Source organism: Oreochromis aureus, linkage group 7 (genome assembly GCF_013358895.1).
Source record: "Oreochromis aureus strain Israel breed Guangdong linkage group 7, ZZ_aureus, whole genome shotgun sequence".
NCBI lineage: Eukaryota > Metazoa > Chordata > Actinopteri > Cichliformes > Cichlidae > Oreochromis > Oreochromis aureus.
The window spans coordinates 27414060-27437089 of NC_052948.1; the positions used below are offsets into that span (position 1 = coordinate 27414060).

At 38.2% G+C, this 23030-nt stretch overlaps 1 protein-coding gene across 3 annotated transcripts in view; it reads right to left on the reverse strand.

Annotated features, from left to right (window-relative positions):
- cadps2 (Ca++-dependent secretion activator 2) overlaps positions 1 to 23030 on the reverse strand; it is a 142297-nt gene that overhangs the window by 43963 nt on the left and 75304 nt on the right. For 2 of the 3 annotated variants that reach the window (XM_031742037.2, XM_039615161.1), the window contains exons 14-17: positions 14489 to 14590; positions 6728 to 6791; positions 5260 to 5383; positions 4891 to 4991 (exon numbers count right to left, since the gene is read on the reverse strand). In XM_031742037.2, coding sequence (XP_031597897.1) covers positions 4891 to 4991; positions 5260 to 5383; positions 6728 to 6791; positions 14489 to 14590 — 391 coding nt within the window. The remainder of the gene's footprint in view (positions 1 to 4890; positions 4992 to 5259; positions 5384 to 6727; positions 6792 to 14488; positions 14591 to 23030) is intronic. The other variant, XM_039615160.1, reaches the window with a different exon arrangement.

Below are 23030 nucleotides of genomic sequence, written 5' to 3' on the forward strand. Positions count from 1 at the left end.
GTCTTGGAAATTATTCTTAGTAATCTTTTTTGTTCCATTCTTTCTTTACTTTCTTGGTGCCTTTTAGCCTCTTTTTTTGCATTTAATTGACAGAATTTATTCACAAGCAACTTGAATGAATACGGTGTCAAGAAATCATTCTACATTAATTGTGGAAGAATTGTCAGCCTGTGTTTTCTTTTTGCAGTTTCCAGCATCAAGAAACTGAAAAGGAACATTTGAAATGTTGGCTGATTCTCCCCTCAAGGTCACAACTACAAGGCATTACCATGTCGTTTTTTTCTAGTATCTTACATATCTGCCTCCTCTTCCTCTGTTGAACAGAAAAACTGACCTCAGCGCATCAGCATATGATTTGAGGCTGGATGCACTTTTCTCTCCAACTTCATGTAGCTATCAACAGCAGAGGTCGACTTAGCCAAACAACCTTTGTGCACCGGACAGCCTTGATTCACTTCAGTTAGCTGAAGATACCTGTATTAGTGAGTCATTAATGCTTTCACAACAGCACCTGTGGGCTTTTTGTTAAAACACTTAATCGGTTTACAAAGAACCAGCAGTCAAAGTAGTGACCTTGCCTCGCATCTACTTTTAACAGGCCAACTTTACTTTCCTAATTCAGCTTTGGTCATCAAACATTTTAAGAGACATTAACACTTTCGCACAGCTATTCAAAGGCTGTTTTCTTGTATTTGTGTCAGTGTTGATGGTATACTTGCACATAAACCACTACACTGGACACTGACGCGTCACTCCATACCCTGCCACCCACTGGTCCTTTAATGTTACTATAGATGTATGACGTGTTTCATTGTAATTATTATTTAACCCTGTCATGCATGAATTATGACAACCTCAATCAGTTTTTTCTTAAGTACTTTATTCATCTTTTCATCTCTAAAGATGAATACAAATACTTAAAAAATTCTGATTGAGGTTGTCATAATTCATGCATGACAGGGTTAAGCACATGGTAAATGGATTACACATAGTTGCTAGTAGAATAACTCCACTTCTTGTTTTTGCTAGATACAGGATATCTATTCCAGCTGCTCAACTGTTTCAGTGGTTTTCTAGCCAAAAAAATATAAAAATTGTTATAGTAAGTGATAAGGTCTGTTTGTCAGACTAGGTTGCATTTTGTCCCAAAGAAACAATATTTATAACTGGTGAAACTAGGAAAGTTTTCTTTGTACTTTTAGGCAACACATTTGTGCTGTTATTGTTATTTTGGGTTTATACATCTACTAAGTATGAGGTTCTTGCTTTTAAAGTCATTTCAGATGTACGATGTTCAGTCATTCCACTCTAAAAAAAAAAGAGCAGTTCCAAATAGTCATAAAAAGTAATGTGTATGTAAAACTATGTAAAATTCCTGGCCACAACTGTCTGATCTAAGTGCAGTGGTGAGTCTGAAGGTGCTTGGATACTTTTGCTTATGACCTAAAAAACTGAGGGGAAGCAAACCATCAACCTTAGCTGCTGCCACCCTCAATAATGAACCCTTGTTCTGTGTGTGCGCACAAGTAAATCTCATTCATTCTATGAGTGTGAGGTAGACAGATTTTACAGCCAAAGAGTAAAATAAACCAGTAACTTAGAGATACGCTCTTATATAAGCCCTGAAAAGGTTAAATGGACTGGTTCTTATATAGCGCTTTTCTACACTACCGGAGCATTCAAAGCGCTTTATACAACATGCCTCATTCACCCAATCACACAAGCACTTTTTTCTAAGCTCAAGTATCTGACATTCACACGCATTCATAGTTGAAGCTTTAAGTTGCTCATCGCATTATCATCTACTGATATTTAACCCTGTAAAAGATACAAAAGTTAACTACATCGCTGAGAAACGTGAACTGTAAACAGAAAGTATTTGCCCGCTTCCTGATTTCTTTTTTGTATTTGTCATATTTCAGATGTTCAAACATATTTTAATATTAGACAAAGATAACCCAAGAAAATAAAAATGCAGCTTTTAAAAAATGATATTATTTATTAAGGGAAAAAAGCTATCTAAACCTACTTGGCTGTAAATGAAAACGTACTTGCAGTATGATATGCACGAGGATAATGATTCGAAAAATAACAGCAAGTCTGCCTCAGAATGGCTCAACAAACAAACAAACAAACAAACAACAAAAAAACAAAAGGAAGATTTTAGAGTGACCAAAGTCCAGGTTTAAATCTGACTGAGGTGCTTTGGCATGACCTTAAACAGGCCATTCATGTTTGAAAACCCACAAATGTGGGTGAATTAAAACAATTCTGCATTATTGTTAAAATACGGTGACACATCTTTATGTTTTTTTCATTTCTCTAAACTCTACCGTACAACACAATGGCCAAATTGCTGCAGTAGCTACATTTTGATTATAGTTATGTCTTACATTGTTAAAGTAACCAAAGCATTACTGTGACTATCGTCCCAGAACCCAAGGCCTCACCACAGACAGTAATTACTTCTTATTTTATTATTTACACACTCAATTTTATAAGAAAAATCTCAGTTTTACCAGAACAAAAATTATGTGTAACTAATAAAGCCAGTAAGTATTTTGTAACCACAGGCCATACTATGAAAACTTTACAGGCTGGTGTAATGATGTACAGTGTATAAGGGAGGATAACTGCAAACGACAAACTTACCTCTCTTCCCTTCCCATGACAGAATAAAGGAAAGGGAGAAAAAAGAAGGAGCCAGATAAACAATTATGCTAAAAACAGTTTTCTGTTACTAAAAAAACAAGTCAAAGTGTTGTTTAAAGGCAAGACTGAATTCGATAGCTTGTAAAATCTGTTTTTATATTCATCTGCAAAATGGACTTTCACGTGATGTAATGATTCATCCAGCGCTTTAGTTTTCTTAGATAGACTCCAAAAACATGTTGAAGAGTGGATCTTTGAACAAAAAGACTATAGAGAGAAAAAAACAGCATTAGTAAGGACTGATTTAAACACTAGGTTGTCACTCTGACATCTCTGTATAGAAACAGCAACAACACAAACTAGCAAGGCAGCAAGCATGCCATCCAAAGACACAGCAACTGAGTAAACAATTATTAATTTCTAAATTTAAGCTGTGACAGCTTGCGATGGTCTGAAAAAAAAAAAGGCCTCTAATTTGTAGTTAACATCACATCTGAAGCATCCACCAGTCGCCATGGCAGCGGCAGAGCATGGCTTGTTAATAATAGTGCAGAAACAGATGCCTGAGTGCCATGCTGCCACTTAGGGCTGATTAAAAACACCACATCCCAACACCTAGGATTGATCAGTTTTACACTGTGGCATAAAATTCCATGTGCATATGGGGTGTGGGCGTTGTTTTCATCGTGCCTCTACTGCAGACGTTAATGCAACGCAGCCATTTGCCATGTCATCTGCCATTTTAACATGAGCTGCCAAAGAAGGAAAAGAAAGGAAAAAGGAAGTGCTGTGAAAGTGATCAAGATGCAAATGAAATGATCAAGTGACATGTGGCATCTTTGCCACTACCACTCAGATGACGAAAAAACCCCTCATAGTTCAAAAAGAGTTTCAGAGTTACGCTTCTGCAGTTTGAAAAGACTTGTTAGCGAGACTGAGAACACACAGGTTTTGAAATCTTTCACATACACTACATCAGATGCAGTCGGCTTGGAAGATTTTAAGAACTTACAAGTTTGATCATGCTTCTTCACTATATAATGGATAATTCTGGTTGCAGTGTAATTCAGTGAATTGGTTAACCTTCCAAGGTAAATCTAAAGAACCCTTCAAAATAAACCCTAATTAAATTGGCATGATCATTCTAAGCTGTTCTGTTGATATCAGGATCAGTGTGCTTAGGAGACATCTAAGGCCCTAGAGTGGCACCAGTTGATAGTTTTTAGATCAACCATTTCTTCTTATGCCAATTATTTTATTTATTTATTCTCAATGATCCAGACTTTAGTTTAGATCTTTGGAATCATCCATTTCTAAACTCCTTAGGCTTAAAAGTTTCCTTTTTTGCTAAAGCATATAGTTAGGGCTGGATCAGGTGACCCTTAATCCTCCCTTAGTTATGCTGCAATAGGCGTAGGCTACTGGGGGACTCCCATGATGCACTGAATATTTCTTCTTCAGTCACCTTTCTCACTCACTGTGTGTTTATGTAGTTTTCTTCACTGAATCATACTTGTTATTAATCTCTGTCTCTCTTCCACAGCATGTCTTTATCCTGTTATCGTTCTCTCACCCCAACCGGTCGCAGCAGATGGCCCTGCCCCTCCCTGAGCCTGGTTCTGGTCAAGGTTTCATCCAGGTAAAAGGGAGTTTTTCCTTCCCACTGTTGCCACAGTGCTTGCTCATAGGGGGTCATATGATTGTTGGGTTTTTCTCTGTATGTATTATTGTAGGGTCTACCTTGAGGCGCTCAATTTGGAGCTGTATAAATAAAACTGAATTGAACTGAATTAAGAAATTTGCATATTCTTGTCACTCAACACATTCTGAGCTGTCAAAAGTCTAGCAGTCTTTTAAATTGCATCTGAAGTCCTAATGCAGCGGTCCCCAACCCCCGGGCCTCGGACCGGTACCGGTCCGTGAGTCGTTTGGTACCGGGCCGCGAGAGTTGAGGCTCAGGTGTGAAATGTATGGTTTTCAGGGTTTTTATCGGTTTTCAACGTTATTTTGTTATCGTTTTTATCATTAACTCGGTTTTCCTGGGTCTTTTCACGTGTGTTATGAATAAATCTTCTTTTTTTCGGTACCGGCACTAGTTTTATTTTGTTGTATTCATCCGCGACACCTTATTGCCGGTCCGTGAAAATATTGTCGGGCATAAACCGGTCCGTGGCGCAAAAAAGGTTGGGGACCACTGTCCTAATGTATTAAAGAAAGGAAAAAAAAGGAATAAAATACCTCAGAGTGATGTTCTTCATTCTGTTGCAGGACTTCGATGCAGAGCTCTCCCAGCCTCATCATGTCCTCCAGTCTTTTCTCTGGAGGTGCCTGATGGTCCACTATATGGGAAAATTCCATAGCAAAGGAGCAGAAGCCACTGCTGATTAGTTTTACACTCAAACATTCAAACATGACTATAGAACATTTCAGAGAAGCCTCTGTTGTGTGTACAGTATGTTGGGTTCTGGTTCAAACCCTACTGACCACTAACAAATCGATCATTACATTATGCATCATCATCTATCATTTACTGTGATCCCGTCTTCTCCCTTCAAGCTCCATCCTGAAGTGACACCTTTTGGTAAAAATCAAGCTATAAACTCTCACCCTTGATTTTAGCGTATTCAATCAACTGACTGTAGTTGATTTGAGCTGCTTGTTCCAGACACCTCTGCACCAGCTTCTTCATATCCTCTGGAGGAACAGGGGTAGTGATGTCTTTCATCAAAACCTGAAACAACACAAATACCTCATTTAGTTCTTCTTAGAGCTCAAGAGAAACCCCACTCTTGTCAAACCTTCTGTGTGTCAGACGCAGCCAATCAGAGTAAAACTGGTGGTCGAACAGTAGAATAGGCTCCTATGATTGGACATGAAGCCACATAAAGTGAGGTGTTGAGCACCAGAGTAAAACTACGATGTGAAAATAAGTTGAATAAATATGATTTTAGTCAGGATATAATTGGCAAGTTTCTGGGTGCTGTCATGTTGAGCTTTATTTAAATTTCCATGTATCCATCCATTTTTTTCCGCTTATCCAATTCAGGGTCATGGGAGAGCTGGAGCCTATCCCAACAGCAATAGGTTGAGAGGAGGGGTACAGCCAGGACAGGTCGCAGGGCTAACACAGAGACACAGACAACCTTTCACACTCTTACCTATGGGAAATTTAGATTTACCAATTAACTTAACCCAACTAACTGCGTATATTTGGACTGTGAGAGGACGTTGGAGTACCTGGAGAGAATTTGAGCCGACATGGGAAGAACATGCAAACTCCACACAGAGAGGGATGGTGGATTTGAACTGTGAGGCAACACTGCTAAACTCCACACCAGCATATTGCCCTTTATTCAAATTTATTGAACAAATAATTCACATTGGATTATTTTTCTTTAGTTAAAAAAAAATGTGTGATTTGTGGCATGTACTTCTTTCTGCTTCTGAAACAGTAGTTTTTTCTTCTGATATGGCCTATTAGCTTAAAGGCAATAGTTGTGTAAATTTGTGGCTGCTTTGTGTTTGTACATGACAAAGATTTGTTCAAGTAAGACAAGGGTTAGCTTTCTTGCCTTTCTAGCAGCAGAAGTCTTCTTCAAGTCTTATTCCCTTGAAAACTGGTCCGTAGTTTGTGTGAAGACATCGATAATCACTTGAAACCAGAGTCAAATTGCACAGATACTGAGGTGATTAAACTGATTCTAAGACAGCTGATAAACAAAGGCAACAAGCTTTCCTTTTCTATACATGTATGTTACATGTTTCATGAAAAAAAACGTGCAGGACATTTGTACGAACATATAAAATACAGTGGTGTGAAAAAATGTTTACCCTCTTCCTGATTTGCTAATTTTTTTTGTATGTCTGTCACGCTTAAATGTTTCAGATGATTAAAAAATGTAAATATTAGACAAAGACAACACAAATAAACACAAAATGGGGGGTGTTTATTATTAAGGAGAAAAGAAATCCAAACCTGGATTATGACACATACAAAAAATAGGAAATCGGGGCAAACACTTTTTCACACCACTGTGCTGTATGTTAAAATATGATTTAATCAGAGGCCAATTACCCGTTCCTGAAGGGAGAGCGTTGCCTTTAGGGCCCCATCTGGTCGTCCAAAGGGAAAGCAATACCTGCAGATGCAAAACGTAGGCAGCCACTTAGAAACAATCTCAAGGACAACTTCATAGAAAAAAAAGAGAAGAAGAAGAAGAATAGGAAAATGCGTTCAGTGGCAGAAAACGGTCAGTTGGCAACAGATGGCTGCCTGCTCTTGTCTAATTACACTGATGAAGGAAGCGTTTCTCACCTACAGCTCCATCGGAGTACAGATGAGGCAGTTCATGCAGGTTTCTCGTTGTTAATTGACAAGTGAACAGTACTTAATAAACAAAGGCATGCGGTCACACAGGTCAGCCATTTATTAGACCAAAAAAATACAGGCAGATGTTTTGCTCTGCTAACAGAGAAGAAATTATGAAACTCACTAAACTAAAATAATATCACATAGGACTTTGTTTAAAGATTCAATTCATACTTTAAGTCACAAGTTCATGATGTTCATTTAAAAGAAAAATCAATCTCCATTAAAGAGACAAATGCTCAAAAGGCCTGAAATGTCTTTGATAAATATGTGTTTTATCTGCAAGCAAGCTCCTGACAGAAAGTAGACATAAGTGGTGACAATGTTTATATAAGTGAATATGGCATATCTGATGAACGAGAAAATCGGTAGAATTTTCTATTTTCTATTCTACTTTAGTCAGGATGGGAAAATGAGGATTTTTAAGTGCTATAGTAAAAATTTTATCAACAAAACCAAAACTATTTAGGAAGATTAGTAGGCTTTCATTTACTTTTATAAAAATACTTTTCATTTCCACTCAGATTTTTAGAACATTTTATGGCAAATCTTTTCTAAGGATATGTAGTGATAAATGTTAAATTATATCTTTATATAATAAATATTTTTTAAAATATTTTTTTAAAGACCATTGAAAATGCAGTGCTTTTATTTTTAATAGTGTAATAGCTTTTGAGGTATTCATGTTCAAATATATCGACAGATTTCAATCTGGGATGGACCATTTTTCAAGAGACTTGAAAAGTATTTGATATCTGAAGCTAAAATTTCACTGAACTAATTATAATCCTCTTTGGACCATAAATGTCTATTTTATTTTTAATAGTTTTTTTGGCATTTGAATGAATAGAGACAATAAAGACAGACAGGAAAGCAGAGGAGAGAGAGGGGAAGACACGCAGCAAAGGGCTGCGGGTTGGACTTGAACCCAGGCCGCTACTTTCTGGCCATGCGGCATATGGCTGCCTGCTCACCCACTGAGCCAAACCGGCGCCCCGACCATAGAGCTTTTACACAAATGGGGGAGGGTGGAACAGAATGTTCTAAAACTTGGCTGACTGGGCTGAGATAGAATGACCCTTATATAAATTTAAATGACACAAGGGAAAGAAATTGACGATGAGAAAGATATTTAATTGTTGATGGCACTAGAACAGCACACTTGCTGTTATGACATCTACTAAGGGAGTTTCAACGGCATTTCTCCGAAATTTTACTGAAGTGATGTAAATCATAAGGGTGTAAGCATCATGTTATCATCTTTCTGACCCATTCATCCACTCCAACTTCCTCTGATGTTGAAGCACTACAGATACATGAGGTAAGTTCCAATTTCCTTTGTTTTTCTGGTCGAGACAGTATATATGACAGTGCTATAAAGGTGAGAGATCGTTTCCAGTCTCAGCATGAAAAGCTCTTTTTCATGTCTGATTTTATTTCACTTCATCATCCAAATATTGTCCAAGAAATCTGTTTTGCTTTCCAAAAAGAAAAACAATAACAACAAATAATATAAAAACAAATAGTAACTATGCATTACTATGTACTAGACCAGACAATATAAGTAAGAGACTGCAGGGCTTTCCAGGTTTCACTCAGACAGCCACACTGAAGCCCACTGAGAACCTACACTAAAATTACAGACTGACAAAAGAGACTATTGTGTCAGACTAATTTTCAGTTTGTTAACAAAAAGCTGATATTTTTCAAATAAAATAAACGATGGTCTGCCTGAAAAATGTGAAACCGGAGGAGTAGAACTGATTATCAGTGATTCAATGTAGGTACGGGGGCAAATTTTATAGTGAAAGGAAGTTAAAAGACATTAACAACTCTGACTTAATCCAAACCAAACTGTGGAAATCCATCTCTTTTCTGGGTGACATCTGCATAATCCCTGCCTTGTCTTGGCCATTGTTTATCAGCATTAGCCTCTTGTTTAGGTGAGTTAGTAATGACTCCTGCTGATCGACCCCCTCCTCCCGGCCCCTCCTGTGTTCTCTGGAGCCAGATGGAGGGCCCTCTCAGACATGAAGGGTTTAAAGAGATGGGTTTCAGTACAGTTAATGGCACAGGTCCATTCAGATGAGTGTTGCTCAAGGTCTTGGGGCTGTCGCTTTCACACCATCCTCACAATGTGCTCAAACAGCGGCGGCACTGCTGAATGGCAGCACGCAGATTCAGGGAGGTCTCATCAGCTGCCATCAATACATGTCTTGCACCTGTTGCATGTTGCCGATGGTGCTAAAAATACCCCGACTGCTTTCATTTATGAGAAAGAAGATAATATTTTTATTTTTGTTTTACACATTTTGGGCATTTTGTTTTTTGTTTTTGTCAATTTATTTTTAAATGTTTTTTTATTAAGTTTTAACACCCCCACCCTCCCACGACAGTCCATCCACATAGTTGGCAAATCCACAATAACAGATCAAGAAAACCACACATTGTAATAAGAATAATAATGATTACAATAGTAATAAAAAACAATCCTACTGTGTAGTCCAATTTATGTATGCCTTTTTAAGTTAACCAGTTAGCAACAGCCATCAACTTAACAATCACAGGTATTATTATTATTTCAACAAGTTCCTCAGAAATAAATGACCTGAACCTAGAAATCAATTTACACTCCCAGAAGCAGTGAAAATATGAACAGCACTTAATGTGCAGAGGAGAGAGAGAGCAGTTTATGTGTGCAAAACAACAGGAGTGACAGAGGAAAGGAGAATCTAATACAGAGTTTCTTTCAGTCTATTGCATATGAAGGTAGATTTGACCAGGGTTATAGCTACCTGCCAGTCATCCCCTACATATTCTGTGTCTAAATCCTTTACCCACTTATGAGGAGAAAGAGAAGGGAGTAGAATACAGAAAGTGCTCCAAGACAAAACTCTCTATTTCTCGATAGGGGTGTATAAAAAGTGCAAATATCCAAAGAAGCGTTCCTTTGGAATTGTAAATTTTGCCTACAACTGTTGGCTCATCTCCAAACAGGTCTCCAAGTTCATGAATCCCTCTGTCCCACCATTAATACCATTAAAACTGTTATATAAACAAGGATTGAGCTTTACCACTGGACTTATATTACTGACATCACAAGTGACCAGACTCCATGGTGAGTGTGGAGAACAACTCCACGAATTAATACACGATTCCTTTTAAGATATGCATGTAGCTAAGACCAAAAACAGCAGGCATGGCAAACCCATCCATGGACATCCATGTCTGTATGTAATTGTAAAAGTCTAAGCCTCTGTTTAGGTTTTTTGCCATCCTGGATAAAATTAGAGAAGGCCTTTTCTATATCCTGAATTTTCTTCTTCGGCAGCTACAGAGGAAGCATCTGCAGAGGGTATAAAATACGAAAGAAAGTGGTAACTCATGCCATCGTTCAAGGTCAATTTTAACTGCATGCAATAAACTAGAAGAAAATTAAGCTTCCACAGGTCCACATGTTAGGTCATATTTTAATTCCTAAATATGTAAATCCAGATACTGACCGACTGAAGGGAATATTGTTCATTATCCCCCACATTTCCAGTAGTGTGGCCTGAGATTGACTAAAGTTCACTTTTTAACGGAGCCTAATTCACTAAAGAGTGTTAGAGTAGCCACAATTGATAATCAAGGAGAGGACAAAAACAAAAGAATATCATCTGCATAAAGAGCAATTATATTCCCCACTAATATACCCCTCACATCAGCACACGACCGAATTAGCAGAGCAAAAAGCAGAGGACTGAGTGGGCACCCCTGTCGGACCCCTGTTGCACCAGAAAAAGGGTCAGAATGTTGACCATTTGTTATAACAACAGCTCATGATAGATGGTTTGGGCACATTTAAAAAAATTCCCCCAGCCCGAATCTCTCCAATACATCAAACAGGTAGGGTCACTCGACCCTGTCAAAGGTCTTTTTTTAGCATGTAGAGAAACTGTTTCTGTTTCTCCTGAATAGAAAACTGCACAAAATTGAAAAGTTTCTTTATGTTGCTGGTAGTAGTAAACGTATGGGTCTGTAGAAGCCACATAGATCAGGGGGTTTATTCCTTTTCAAAATAACAGATATATTGGCAAGGTTTAAGATCTGAGGAAAGTGACCTCTATTAATGGAGAACATAAGTACATATTAGTGACAGGGCCTATAAGTATGTCACTAAATTTTTAAAATAAAATTCTTTAATAAAATTTTATCAAGGAATTTGGCTCTGTCCTCAGCAGAAGACAAACATTCTGAACTGTGACGATCTCTATAAAATAATTTCATTATTTATTTCATCAGACTGAAAATGTCTAAACCCTCTTCTGACTACAAGAAACGAAATAACATTTTGCTCAATTCTGCCTCGAGCAAGACGTTCAAGTAACCAGCCTGTTTTTTTGCCCAACTCAAATAATCTATGTTTAGAAGAAATGTGTGTCTCTCTGCTTTCCTAGCTAACAACTGGTTTAATGCAGTATCCAGCTGTTTTGCAGCAAACCTGAGCGGGATGACTTAAGTTGAGTCTCTAAATCATCTTAAGACCATCTCTTTTCTGAGTGGAGGTATAGTAAATGATGGCACCACGTAGGTATGCCTTAGCGGATTCCCATAAGGTGGACAGGCTTATATCTGGAGTTTTAATCTCAGTAATAAAAAGCTGCTAATTTGTGGTAATGTATTCAATAACATTATGATTACTTAGTAAGGTAGGGTTGAGTGGCTAACGTATACAGCTTGGGTCTCTGTAAGCAGGGGAAATAATGAAGCTGATGGGAGAGTAGTCAGACAGGAGTTGGACAACTATCTTGAAATCCACAATCCTCTCCAAAACCATTTCTGAGGAGAGAAAAAAAAAAAGTCTGTTCTAAAGTTATGGTGGGGGACAGACAAGTTGTCAAGAGGTTCACACATTTTCTAATTTTTTTTGGAGGGAAACAGTAACTGTCTGCTCGTGTAAAGGAAGGCAGCAATGTAAAAGACTAACTCCTTTGCTTCTTGAGTTATATGATGCCTGCCTAGCTCCTTTGCAATTTAATATAGTCCAGATCTGAAAAATGAGTTTCTTGGAGAAAAGCAATTTGCCATTTTTCTCTTTCTTAAGGAATGACAGGATTTTTTGGTGTTTGACGACATGGTTAATGCCCTTCAGATTAAGTGATGGAATTTTAATATCACTCATATGTATTATTTTTCATGTAATCATGAAATTAGTAATCGTACACATGCAGTGTAAAAAAGCTAACACAGAAAACAAGACCGTCCCTAATAACCCACCGCACAACCACAAATCAAACCCCAGCATTAAACAGCCCCACAAGACCCCACACAAGAACAGAAACAAATAAACACAGAATGGAATTATGACCTCTTGGGCAAGTGAAGCCAAGATCCGTCCCTCCACCATAAAGAGAGGACCATATACCGCCAGCAGGGGTATCCCACTCATGATGTTAGTTCCCCACACACTCCCACAACCTGGCCAATTGGCAGTGTCAGTGAATGCAAGCCACAGTAAGTCAAGAATGATGTGAGAATAAAAAAAAAAAAAAAAAGCAACATAAAGAAAGAAAGGGGGAGACAAAGAGAAAAACAAAAATAATAAAATTATTAAAATACTAATGTGTTAGTACGGTCCAACACTGCTTACTCGTTTTGTAATGCAGTGCATCTCCAAAGGAAAAAAAAAAAAAAAATCGGCATAGCCTTTTCTTATCTCCTTATCACAAACAACTGCAACTGAGTTTCACTCAGAACACTGAAACATTTACAGATACTGTATTCCTCTCTCTATAAGGTGCTCACACGTCCCGTTAAACTGCCGTCTGGCCTCCCTGACCTGCGTCAAAACATCTTGGCAATGTAAATCTTGCTGCCTTGAAATGACAGGTCGCCTTTCTCCCTGCCCACTGATAGCATCCTGCTTTTGTCGCTGAAGTTGTGCAGTTTGATGATAATAGACCTGTTGTAGTTTTTCATCAGGGGGCCGAGGCTGATTCCTTGTTTAGTTTCCAGGCTCAGCATCTTCCGAAGCCAGGTTTCAAAAAACTGGATCGCCTGTTTTCCTTCTGTGCCCCAAGTTCATTATCAAGTTCCGTGACTCTTCCCTCCAGCGAGACTGTGCAACGTATGTCATTTACAGTTCCTTATTGGTACTGTTTCGAATTTATATCAGTGCAAGTCAAAAAGCTGCTGGGTCAGCTTTTTGACTTGCACTGACAATCCTACAACCATGAGAGAAAATGATGACAAACCTGCATTCATATACTAATGAATAAGGAGTGTAAGGTATCAGTGTTTCAATGTGAACTTACCACAGGAAGTGATTGTTACATGTGAAAAACTAAATTGTTCTCAAACGTGATTCATGTATCCAGTGTTTGGGTGGGTCATATAAAATCTTGTGAAAAAGTATTTCTCCCTTACTGATTCCTTTTCTGTTTTCTGTTGTATATTTGTCGAACTTACATATTTGAGTTCTTCAAATTAATTTTAATATTAGACAAATATTACCCAAATAAATACAAAATGCTAATTAACCATAGTTAATTAATGATTTAATGTAAGTTAACGAGGATGAACCACATTTTTTTGGAAAGCTGACTTCAATTTCACAAGCCACACCCACCCTGAATACTGCTAGACATGCTAAATCAAGAACTCACTTAAACACAATCTGTCTGACAAAGTGAATTAGGCACAAAAAAGATCTAAAAAAAAAAAAAAAAGCATTGCATTATGCTACAATTGAAATAAAAAGCTGAGAAACAAAGTCAATGACATCTATCAGTCTCAAAAGCCATTCCTAAGACTTTATGCTGCCAACAAACCACAGTGAAAGCCATTATCCATAAATGAACAACTTGGAAAAGTGGTGAACCTTCCCAGGAGTGGCCAACCTAACAAAACTACTCCAAAAGCACATTGATGACTCATCTAGCAGGCCACAAAAGGCACTAGAACAACATCTAAATAACTGTAGGTCTCATTTGCCTCAGTTCAAAGTTAGCATTCATGATTAACAATAATCAAAAAGAGAATGGGCAAAACTAGCATCCATGGTAGTCTTCCATGGCAAAAACCATTGCTGATCAAAAAAGAACAAACAGGCTTGTCAATCAGGCAAATGCATTGTAAAACTGTCGTACCCTACCTTAGGTTAAAGTTTAACAAAGTAGTTTTGGCTCCTAGGCTTAACCAATGAGCAAGTGAAAACTAGAAATATGAAACCATCCATTTTCTGCCACTTATGCAGGAGTCCCAGTCCTCCCTCTGGCCTCTGGCTGTTCTGGGAGACACCGAGGGGTACCTATGCTAGCTGAGAAACATAATCTCGTCTCTGGATCACAGGATCTAAATGTCACTGATCAGTTCAGAAATTTCATGACCATATAAGACTTGACACTTTCTAGTTTTAGCTGAAAAAAATAAATCTTCAGAAACAAATATACTTCTGTTGGTCTTAAATGTGAAGGTGTTACATACCTAAAATGTGTGATCTGGTTCTCCAGCAGAGCAATAAGACGACTTCTGATTGCATCAAACTGCTCTTTTTCCTCCATGGTCACTGTGCCTATCCCATCTGGCCTGATGAGAACGAGAGGGAGGGAAAAAAAAGAGACAGACTCACGTTTACATAATGGTGACAAATTACTGCTTGAAGGTAGGAAGCAGCTGGCGCTTTTAGCATGACCAACTGATAATGAATAATGGAGTCTAGATTTCATGTAAAAAGCTACATTCAGAGTTCGCCACTGTGGGTAGCTCTGCATGCTTGATTTGACATTTGAGTCTTATGTTTAATGCCCTTCCTGACACAATCTCAAAGGACCTATTACTTGCTAAGCAAATATGTAAACTACTACACTATACATTATAAAACTAAACTTGAAGCTTGAAAGCTAAGCTTGTTGTTTGCCTTCTACAACGTGGTTAGCATTGTGAAAGGTTTTAAGACGGTAAAATGTTCCCAATGGTTCAAGATTAAAAAATAAAGCTGGAAATAAATAAAGTAAGCACAATAAGTATCAGCATGACTAAAGAGAAATGTCTTTCGTTTAAAAAAGACAACTATCCATCTATACTGTCCTGCAGCCTCAACTTCTGGATGCCAGACGGAGATGGGTGCCAGGTCACCTCAGGCATAAATGATCTTCCCACAGCTTCATTTTTATCTTCCTATGAATTTTACTTGTTCAAAATAATGGTACATTATTGACTCAATGACCCACAAGAAGTGGTGCTGTGTGTTATGGAGAGATATCTCCACTCTCGTCTCGTCTCTTAAAAGGACAATGTTTTTTTCAGATGAAACTCTGCAAACATAAACTAAGAGAAAAAAAGCGTTCTCCTGGCAACACTTCCAAACATATCGTACTTGTTCAGTGTTTTTCTAATGATACTTTCATGAAATAAATAATGCCATGGTGTAATATTTTATGTGTTGTTGTGTTTCAAGGTTGTAGTTTAATAACAATAATAATAATAATGATAATATAAACCACAAAAATCTGGTTGAGACCAGTTGAAATTTTTGAGACCTTAGAATTTAAACCTAACTTAATTCAAAACCTTAGAAGTAAAAGTGGCAGTACTGTGTAAACTGTAAATTATACTATAATTCTTAATCATCTTCATTCTTCATCAAGACAGTCTTAAAAAGCAAAAGATTTTTATAACTAAGAACTCTACACCAGCTAAATGTCTGAAACATCAAGACTTGAAATAAAAGCAAAATTCAACACCATAGAAAAGAGTCAGGGTGCTTTTTCTCTCCTTGGCTTCTTTTTTCACTCTGGCTTGTTTCACAAACAAACAACAACAAACTGATCAGTCAGCCAATTTTTCTACCATAACCTCAAAGTTAACCAATCAAACGCTCAGACTCGTCCTGCTCCTCACAATTCATCTGGCTGTCAGCAGGAGAGTTGACAAAAAATGTTTGGTGAATGCTTCATTAATGTTTTTAAAGCCTTCATTCTGTTCTTGCCTTGGTCTGAATAGCAGTTTGTTAAAAAAAAAAAAAAAAGAGGGAAAAATGCAATCAGGACCCAGAGCAAGCAGCCTTGACTTTCTGGGCTTTCTCTGTGCCTCTGAAAGAGAAAAGAACCCTCTCTAAACGGCACTTGTGGGCACCGGAGGGAAGAAGCACGGAGGTTGTCTGTTAATGAGTTGTTCTTATAAAAGCTTTCAGTGGTTTAGCCCATGACTGCTGCATGTTGAGTACCAACAACTCTGCTGAGCTCTTCATTGCACATCATGACTCTCCAAAGTTGAAAATAATAGCATGACAAGAAAGCAACAGAGTCTCAAAGAGAGAATTGCGGATACTGAATCATCAAGCATTAACCTCCTGTGAAGCATAAATGTGACAATAATAAATTTACTTTACTTTGCTTTACTCAGAAAAATGTTTTTCTACAGCAGAGTTGTGGAAAGGACACCAGCGAACACAATGATGGAAGAAAACAAAAGAGAAATTAAACTAAATGACATTTTTATTCTGTGTTCAATAGTGCCACCTGCTCTCTTGTAGAAAAAAATATGTTTAATTTAAAAAAGGAAAGAAGATTAAATTCAGTATATAATATGAATAATATGAACATAAATGTTTCATATAATATAAAATATGCAAAACTACTTCGCATTAAAAATAAATACTTTTAAATTAATAAAGATGTCAGTAATTACTTATAGGGGGTTCAAATTAAACACATTTAAAAAGATTTTTTTTTAAACTAAAATAATTACATTAATTAATTACATAACTTTTTTCTTTTAAAGCAAAGACATGCAAAGTTAACTAAAATCAGATTCAGTGTTATTCACAGCCCGGAGAAGGTGGAGGTTGCAGAGGTGGTGGTGGATAACAACAGGACGTTGTCATGTATTGTGCGAGAACATCAGCGCCACTCTTCAGCTCCACTCAACTCAATTCAATCAGTAATGAGAAGCAGCTTTCTTTGCACAACAGCACTTGTTAGCACAACTTGTAAACCCTGTTGTTCCCCAAATCTTTCAATTCATCACAACTCCCCCACCGCACTGCTCACAACCTTATTTAACAAGCACCAGTTAATCCTGAGGGAACAGAAAGCAGAGCCATTGTGAGGGGGGCGTGTGTGTTCACTCATGTAAAAATTTGCTTTCATGCTGAAGAAGCCAAGGGTCTCACTGCACAAATGAAGATGTGAAGACTGTGATGGGAGCAAGATGCATGATAGAGGGACTGCCTGAGGCTCCAAGCCCCCAGAGTTATTGCCAGCTGTTCTGTAATCTGAGTTGTTCATCTTGCTCAAAAAATCAAACTGCATCCCAGAGTAAGATGACAGAAAATAAAATTGTCTGAAGAGTTTTGCAGCTCTTGTCTTTTTTGTAACAAAGGTTTCATATGAATAGGTTGAAGGTCAGGGATTATGGTTTTTTATGTTGAGTTGCTGTTTTTAACATATTAGACATCTATCTTTGTGCATAATTTGTCATATTTGACTATAATACACAAAATCTCAGGAGCTGAGCAACAAATCTCAGCACACGGATACATTTTAGGTTCCTAAAGGTTCTTATTTAGATATTATGTTGTCTTCATACTGCCAAAAAGGCAAAACAGCCTCCACTATTCTCCATCCGATGTAGCTCAGGAGGTAGAGAAGATCTGCTAACTGGAAGGTTGGTGGTTCGATGCTCAATGATAGGTACATTTCTGCATGCCTGAATATCCTCGGGTAAGACTATGAACCCCAAGTTGCTCTCAAATGCTCTCTTTAAAATAAATGTGTGTGAATATTAGCCAGCACTTAGGTGGAGAGAAAAGTGCTTGTATGAATGGGTGAATGAGACATGTTGTATAAAGCGCTTTGAGTGTTCACGTAGAGTAGAAAAGTGCTATGTAAGAAAGAGTCCATTTACCATTTATAAAAACATCGTATCTTTTTTATTTCACAATACTAACATCTAATTTACAAAAGTTGAATTATGCATGTTAGTTTGCCTGGAAACCAACTTGCAATTGGTGGTTTACAGGCAATATTTTACAGGCAAGGGCAGGTAAATTATTGCTTGCATGTCTATATACACTACCGATCAAAAGTTTTACAGCACCCCAATTTTTTCAGTTATTTATTGCAGTTCAAGTAGCGCAAGTCCAATGAATAGCTTGAAATGGTCCAAAAGTAAGTGGTGAACTGCCAGAGGTTAAAAAAAGGTAAGGTTACTCAAAACTGAAAAATATTGTACATTTCAGAATTATACAAAAAAAGCAACACAAAATTGGTTAACAGTTCAAAGCTGTTCTGCACCAATGGAGGCTGATCGAGCCTTGAAAGCTGGTGCTACTAATTCCTGCAGGTTTTCCAACTTTTCTGGTTTTCTTACAACCCCCTCTGTCTGCAAAAAACCAGTGTTGGAACCCACTGTGGTACCATACCATCAGTGAGCATCAGTTGAACAGCATTATGCTGCAGAAAGTAGTGTGTTGCTATAAAAATGGTGAGAAAAAGGCAGTTAGCAATGGAAGAGAAACAGACCATCATAACACTTAAAAATGTTGGTCTTTCCTATAGAGAAACTGCAAAGAAAGTCAAAGTGTCAGTGAGTCCAGTTTCCTTCAGCATCAAAAGGCACTCAGAAACTGGGGCAAACTCTGATAGGAAGAGGTCTGGCAGACTCAAAGCCACAACCTAACCAGAGGACAAGTTTCTGAGAGTTAACAGCTTGTGTGATAGGCGGCTCACAGGACAACAGCTTCAAGCACAGCTTAATAGAAGTTGTAGTAAGCAAGTCTTAGTTTCAACTGTGAAGGGAAGATTTCAAGCTGCAGGTTGACAGGACGAGTTGCAGCAAGAAAAAGCCAGTGCTAAGACGTCAGAATAAGACAAAGAGGCTTTTCTGGACTACTGAAGACTGGAAGAAGGTATTATGGACTGATGAATCAAAATTTGAAATCTTTGGTTCATACGCATGATTCTTGTATGCTGTTGAGTAGGCGAGAGGATGGTTCCACAGTGTGTAGCATCAAGTGTCAAACATGGAGGAGGAAGTGTGACGGTCTGTGGCTGTTTTGCTGGATCCAGGGTCGTTGACTTGTACAGAGTGAGAGGATCCCTGAACCAAAATGGCTACCACAGCATTCTGCAGCGCCATGCAATACCCTCTGATATGTGCTTGCCTAGTTGGTCAGGGGTTCATCCTACAGCAAGATAATGACCCAAAGCATAAGTGCATGCTATGCCAGAAATACCTCAGGAAAAAAGAACGAGATGGTGAGCTTGAAAACATTAAGTGGCCAGCACAGGCTCAAGACTTAAACCCCATTGAGCTGGTTTGGGATGAACTGGACAGAACAGTGAAAGCAAAGCAACCTACAAGTGCCACACATTTATGGGAATTTCTGCAAAAGATATGGGAACTTTCTGAAGAATATTTGATTTCTATTGTAGAAAGAATGCCATGAGTGTGACCAGTAGTGTATATATCCTGATGACAGACACGTTTTGTACCTCCTTCTCTGTTTAGGCCTCCACTATCTCGCTGTCTCCCTCCTTCTCCTCTTCTGTCCTCCAATTGTGTGATGCTCAACTAATTTTTGAGCATCACACACAGGATGTTTGTAATTTAAGATGAAAAAATGGAAGAAAGCATTTTAAGTTTAGCAGTGTTGTGCAGATGACAGAAAGGATTCAATCACAGTCATTTAACGAGCACACTGAAGGGTATATCCTGGTTACAAATGACTTCAAGATTCCTTACAATGTCATTACATACAGAGGCCAAAGCAATGCCATCCAGAGTAGGTACCTGCGTAGAAACCATGTTTCTAAGATTTTCAGAAACAAGTTTTGTCTGAATTCAGAAAAAAGAAATCAGAGGTCCAGACCTTTAGTACTACTTCCAGCAGAGAACCTTGTGGAAAAGGAAAACGATAAACCTCCGTGTGTAAAGAAAACTCCCTGCATGAGAATGCTTTAGAGGAATTACTTTAGGTAGGAAAGACCCTCAAAACTAACTCCAGTAAGTATAAGCAGTTATTCAAGTTGCTGTTCTTAATGATATCTGTGTCCTGAGCCACAGCGGTACATATAAATGGGGTAGGTTGCATCAGGAAGGCCATCTGGTGTAAAATCTTTGCCAAATCAAACATGCGGCTCATCAAGAATGAGATTTTCTTACTGGATCGGTCAGACATAAGTTAACAACTGTTCAATTCTTTCCATTCTGGTTGCTTCCACTAAAAATCTTACCATCTCCAGCTCTGCTATTTCCAAGTCAGCCTCCCGTCTTTTTGTTATTGCCACAGTCTCCAAATCATAAATCACAGCATGTTTCACTATTATTTTATCAACGTTCCCTTTTGCTGCTGTCCTTCTGTCAAAGATCACCTCTAATATATGCCTCCAATCACTGCCTACACTACTCTACACTAGGCACCCTGCCTACACTCTCTTCTTCACCTCTCTTGTGCACTGTCCATTGCTTTGGATAATTGACCCCAGACACTTAAACTTGTCCACCTTCACTACCTCTACTTACATCTTTACTTCACCTTCTCATTCACACATTTGTGTTATTCTTCTCACTTTTAGGACTGTATAAAACAATCTGGTTAAAAAGTCCACCTGCCTTTCTCCTAAACATCTCCATACCTCCTCAGATATGGAACCTGGACCAAGTGTCTTTCCACTCTACATCCTCTTGATTGCTGTACTCATTTGCTCCTTACTAATCCTCTGCACTTCCTGATTCTTTAATGTCCAGCCTGACATTTTTTGAAGGCCGCATTTGAAGATCGATTAAGCCACATCGAGGCAACTGTAAAATTCCAAGGCTCCTCCAAATGCAGTCTAAACAGTCTAAAGAAAGCGATCAAGGAATAACATTTCATAAGTCTTTTTACATTAGTGACAATGGTGAAACAGGTCCCATTGTTTAGGTTTTAAAGCTTTACTTTAAAACCTAAACAATATGAAAACTGACTTTAATATTTCAGAGTTTGTTGCAATTTTATGCGTAATTAATATAATAATATTTCCTATTTTTCATTTACATGAATATCACTTTTAACGTCCTTGACTAAAGCAGTTTGCTACCAAAGTCTGTTTGGCAGTATGAAGCCAGTCAAGTGCTCCCATAACTGTCAAAACATTGCCTAATTCAAAACAACTCAGACAAAATAACTGATTTTTTTCCAATCAATAAGGTTGAATGTGAATGCACCATGCCAGCAGATTTGTTGTCTGTGTGCACTTTCTGTAACATTTCCATGAAAACTTTACAACAAATAAAAAAGCAAACACAAAAGCACAGAAAAATCTCTTTTAAATGGGGTCTTTAGTGGTTACTAAAATCAATTCAGTGAGTTGGAAGCTGACATATTTTTCTCTGATACTCACAAAGAGCTCATCAAGAGCTTTCAAATGATACGAGAAACTGAATTTTCCCAGCAAATGTCACTCAAACCCTCTGAATGAAATTACAGCTGAAAACAAATCAGACGGGGCACAGGTTGGCAAGAAGCCAAACTCAAAATGTGCCGAGCTGAGAGAAACACAACACAAAGCGGTGTTTGGTTTGGTAGCACTCAAGGCAGAGTGTGGAGTGACAGCTTGTCGGGGCTTAGATGTATTGTTGCTGCTAAATGAAGCAAGTGCAATGGAGGCGAGGCTGCTGTCAATGCTTCTCCGGGGTTGGGGATGGTGATGGGGAGATGTATCTCTGTAGACTTCAGTTTGTGTGTTTGCTTTCAGTTTGGCTCAAGTGAAAACAATAAGTACTACATCTGCCTGCGGGATCCAGCTAACCCTCTGGCTCTTTAGTGATGATGTCAGTTGACAACAGTTGTCATGAGTCGAGCTTGCTGAGCGGCATGGCAGAGCACTGGGTGTAGATGCCACTTCACCTTACATTTGTAGAAAGGAGATGAGGCCGAGTGGCATGTGATTCTGTTTGTCACCTACCTCCTCCCCCATTTACTTCTGTGTAGATGGAGAGGATTGTTGTTTAAAGGGTTGGGGGAGGTAAAAGCTGCTGTCACATCCTGTGTTGCTGCGGTGTAGATGGCTCTGAGAAGAGGAGATCGCAACTGACAGGTGACTCCCGCTGGCTCTGATAATGCTCCTTTAAACTCGATCCTGATTCACATCCATCTCATCAAACTTACGCAAACCTTCAAACAAGTCATCTCACAGTTCCTTTAGAAGTCGGCTAAAGTTCGACTGCTTTATCAAACACACAGCACAAGCTATTGATTTAAAGGTCAGACACAATTGATTATGTTTTATTTTACAAAATTTGTGTAGTGTCGTGTCACTTTGGCTCCCATTATCATAAGGGATCAAGCCTGTTAATAAACACTTCCACGAGGAACTTAGCTACAACTGGGAGGATTAGAGATGTTGTAGCTTAGACACTTGCTTCTTTGCTTTTTTGATGCAGGAAACCTCTTTATTCCAAAGATGCAACCATTAGCCCCACAATGTTCACCAGATTTAGATGGATCCACTCTGACTCTGTCATAGCAGACAAGGTACAGCTTCCTGACACTGCATATCAGGAAGATGTTTGCAATCTTATTGTTGTAAATTGTGAAACATGCAATATTTGCTCACATCTCTTAAGACTAAAAGGTTATTATAAAGGCATTAACATATAACTGAAAACTATTGTTTAATCCTGTAAGCTATAATACTGTTTTATAGTTTCTTCACAAAGTCTGTAAAGCAGGAAAATTAAACCTTACAAAATTGCTTGTTGTTTTTCATTACTTAAAAAAATAAAACACGGTCACAGAGAGAGTCATTAAAGCCACTAAAATAGAGACATAATCTGCAAACATGTTTCCAATTTGCCATAAAAATGAAAAAAGCCACTAAAACAATAAAATGATAAAACGATAAGACATGAGAAAATAACTTTTAGTTTGGAATTAAATTGTGAGAAGAAAGTAGGTTAATGGCAGAATAAATTATCATTCATAAAGGAGAGAAAAACTAGCTGTTAACAAGAACTGTTAAATCAAAACTGAGGTGGAGCT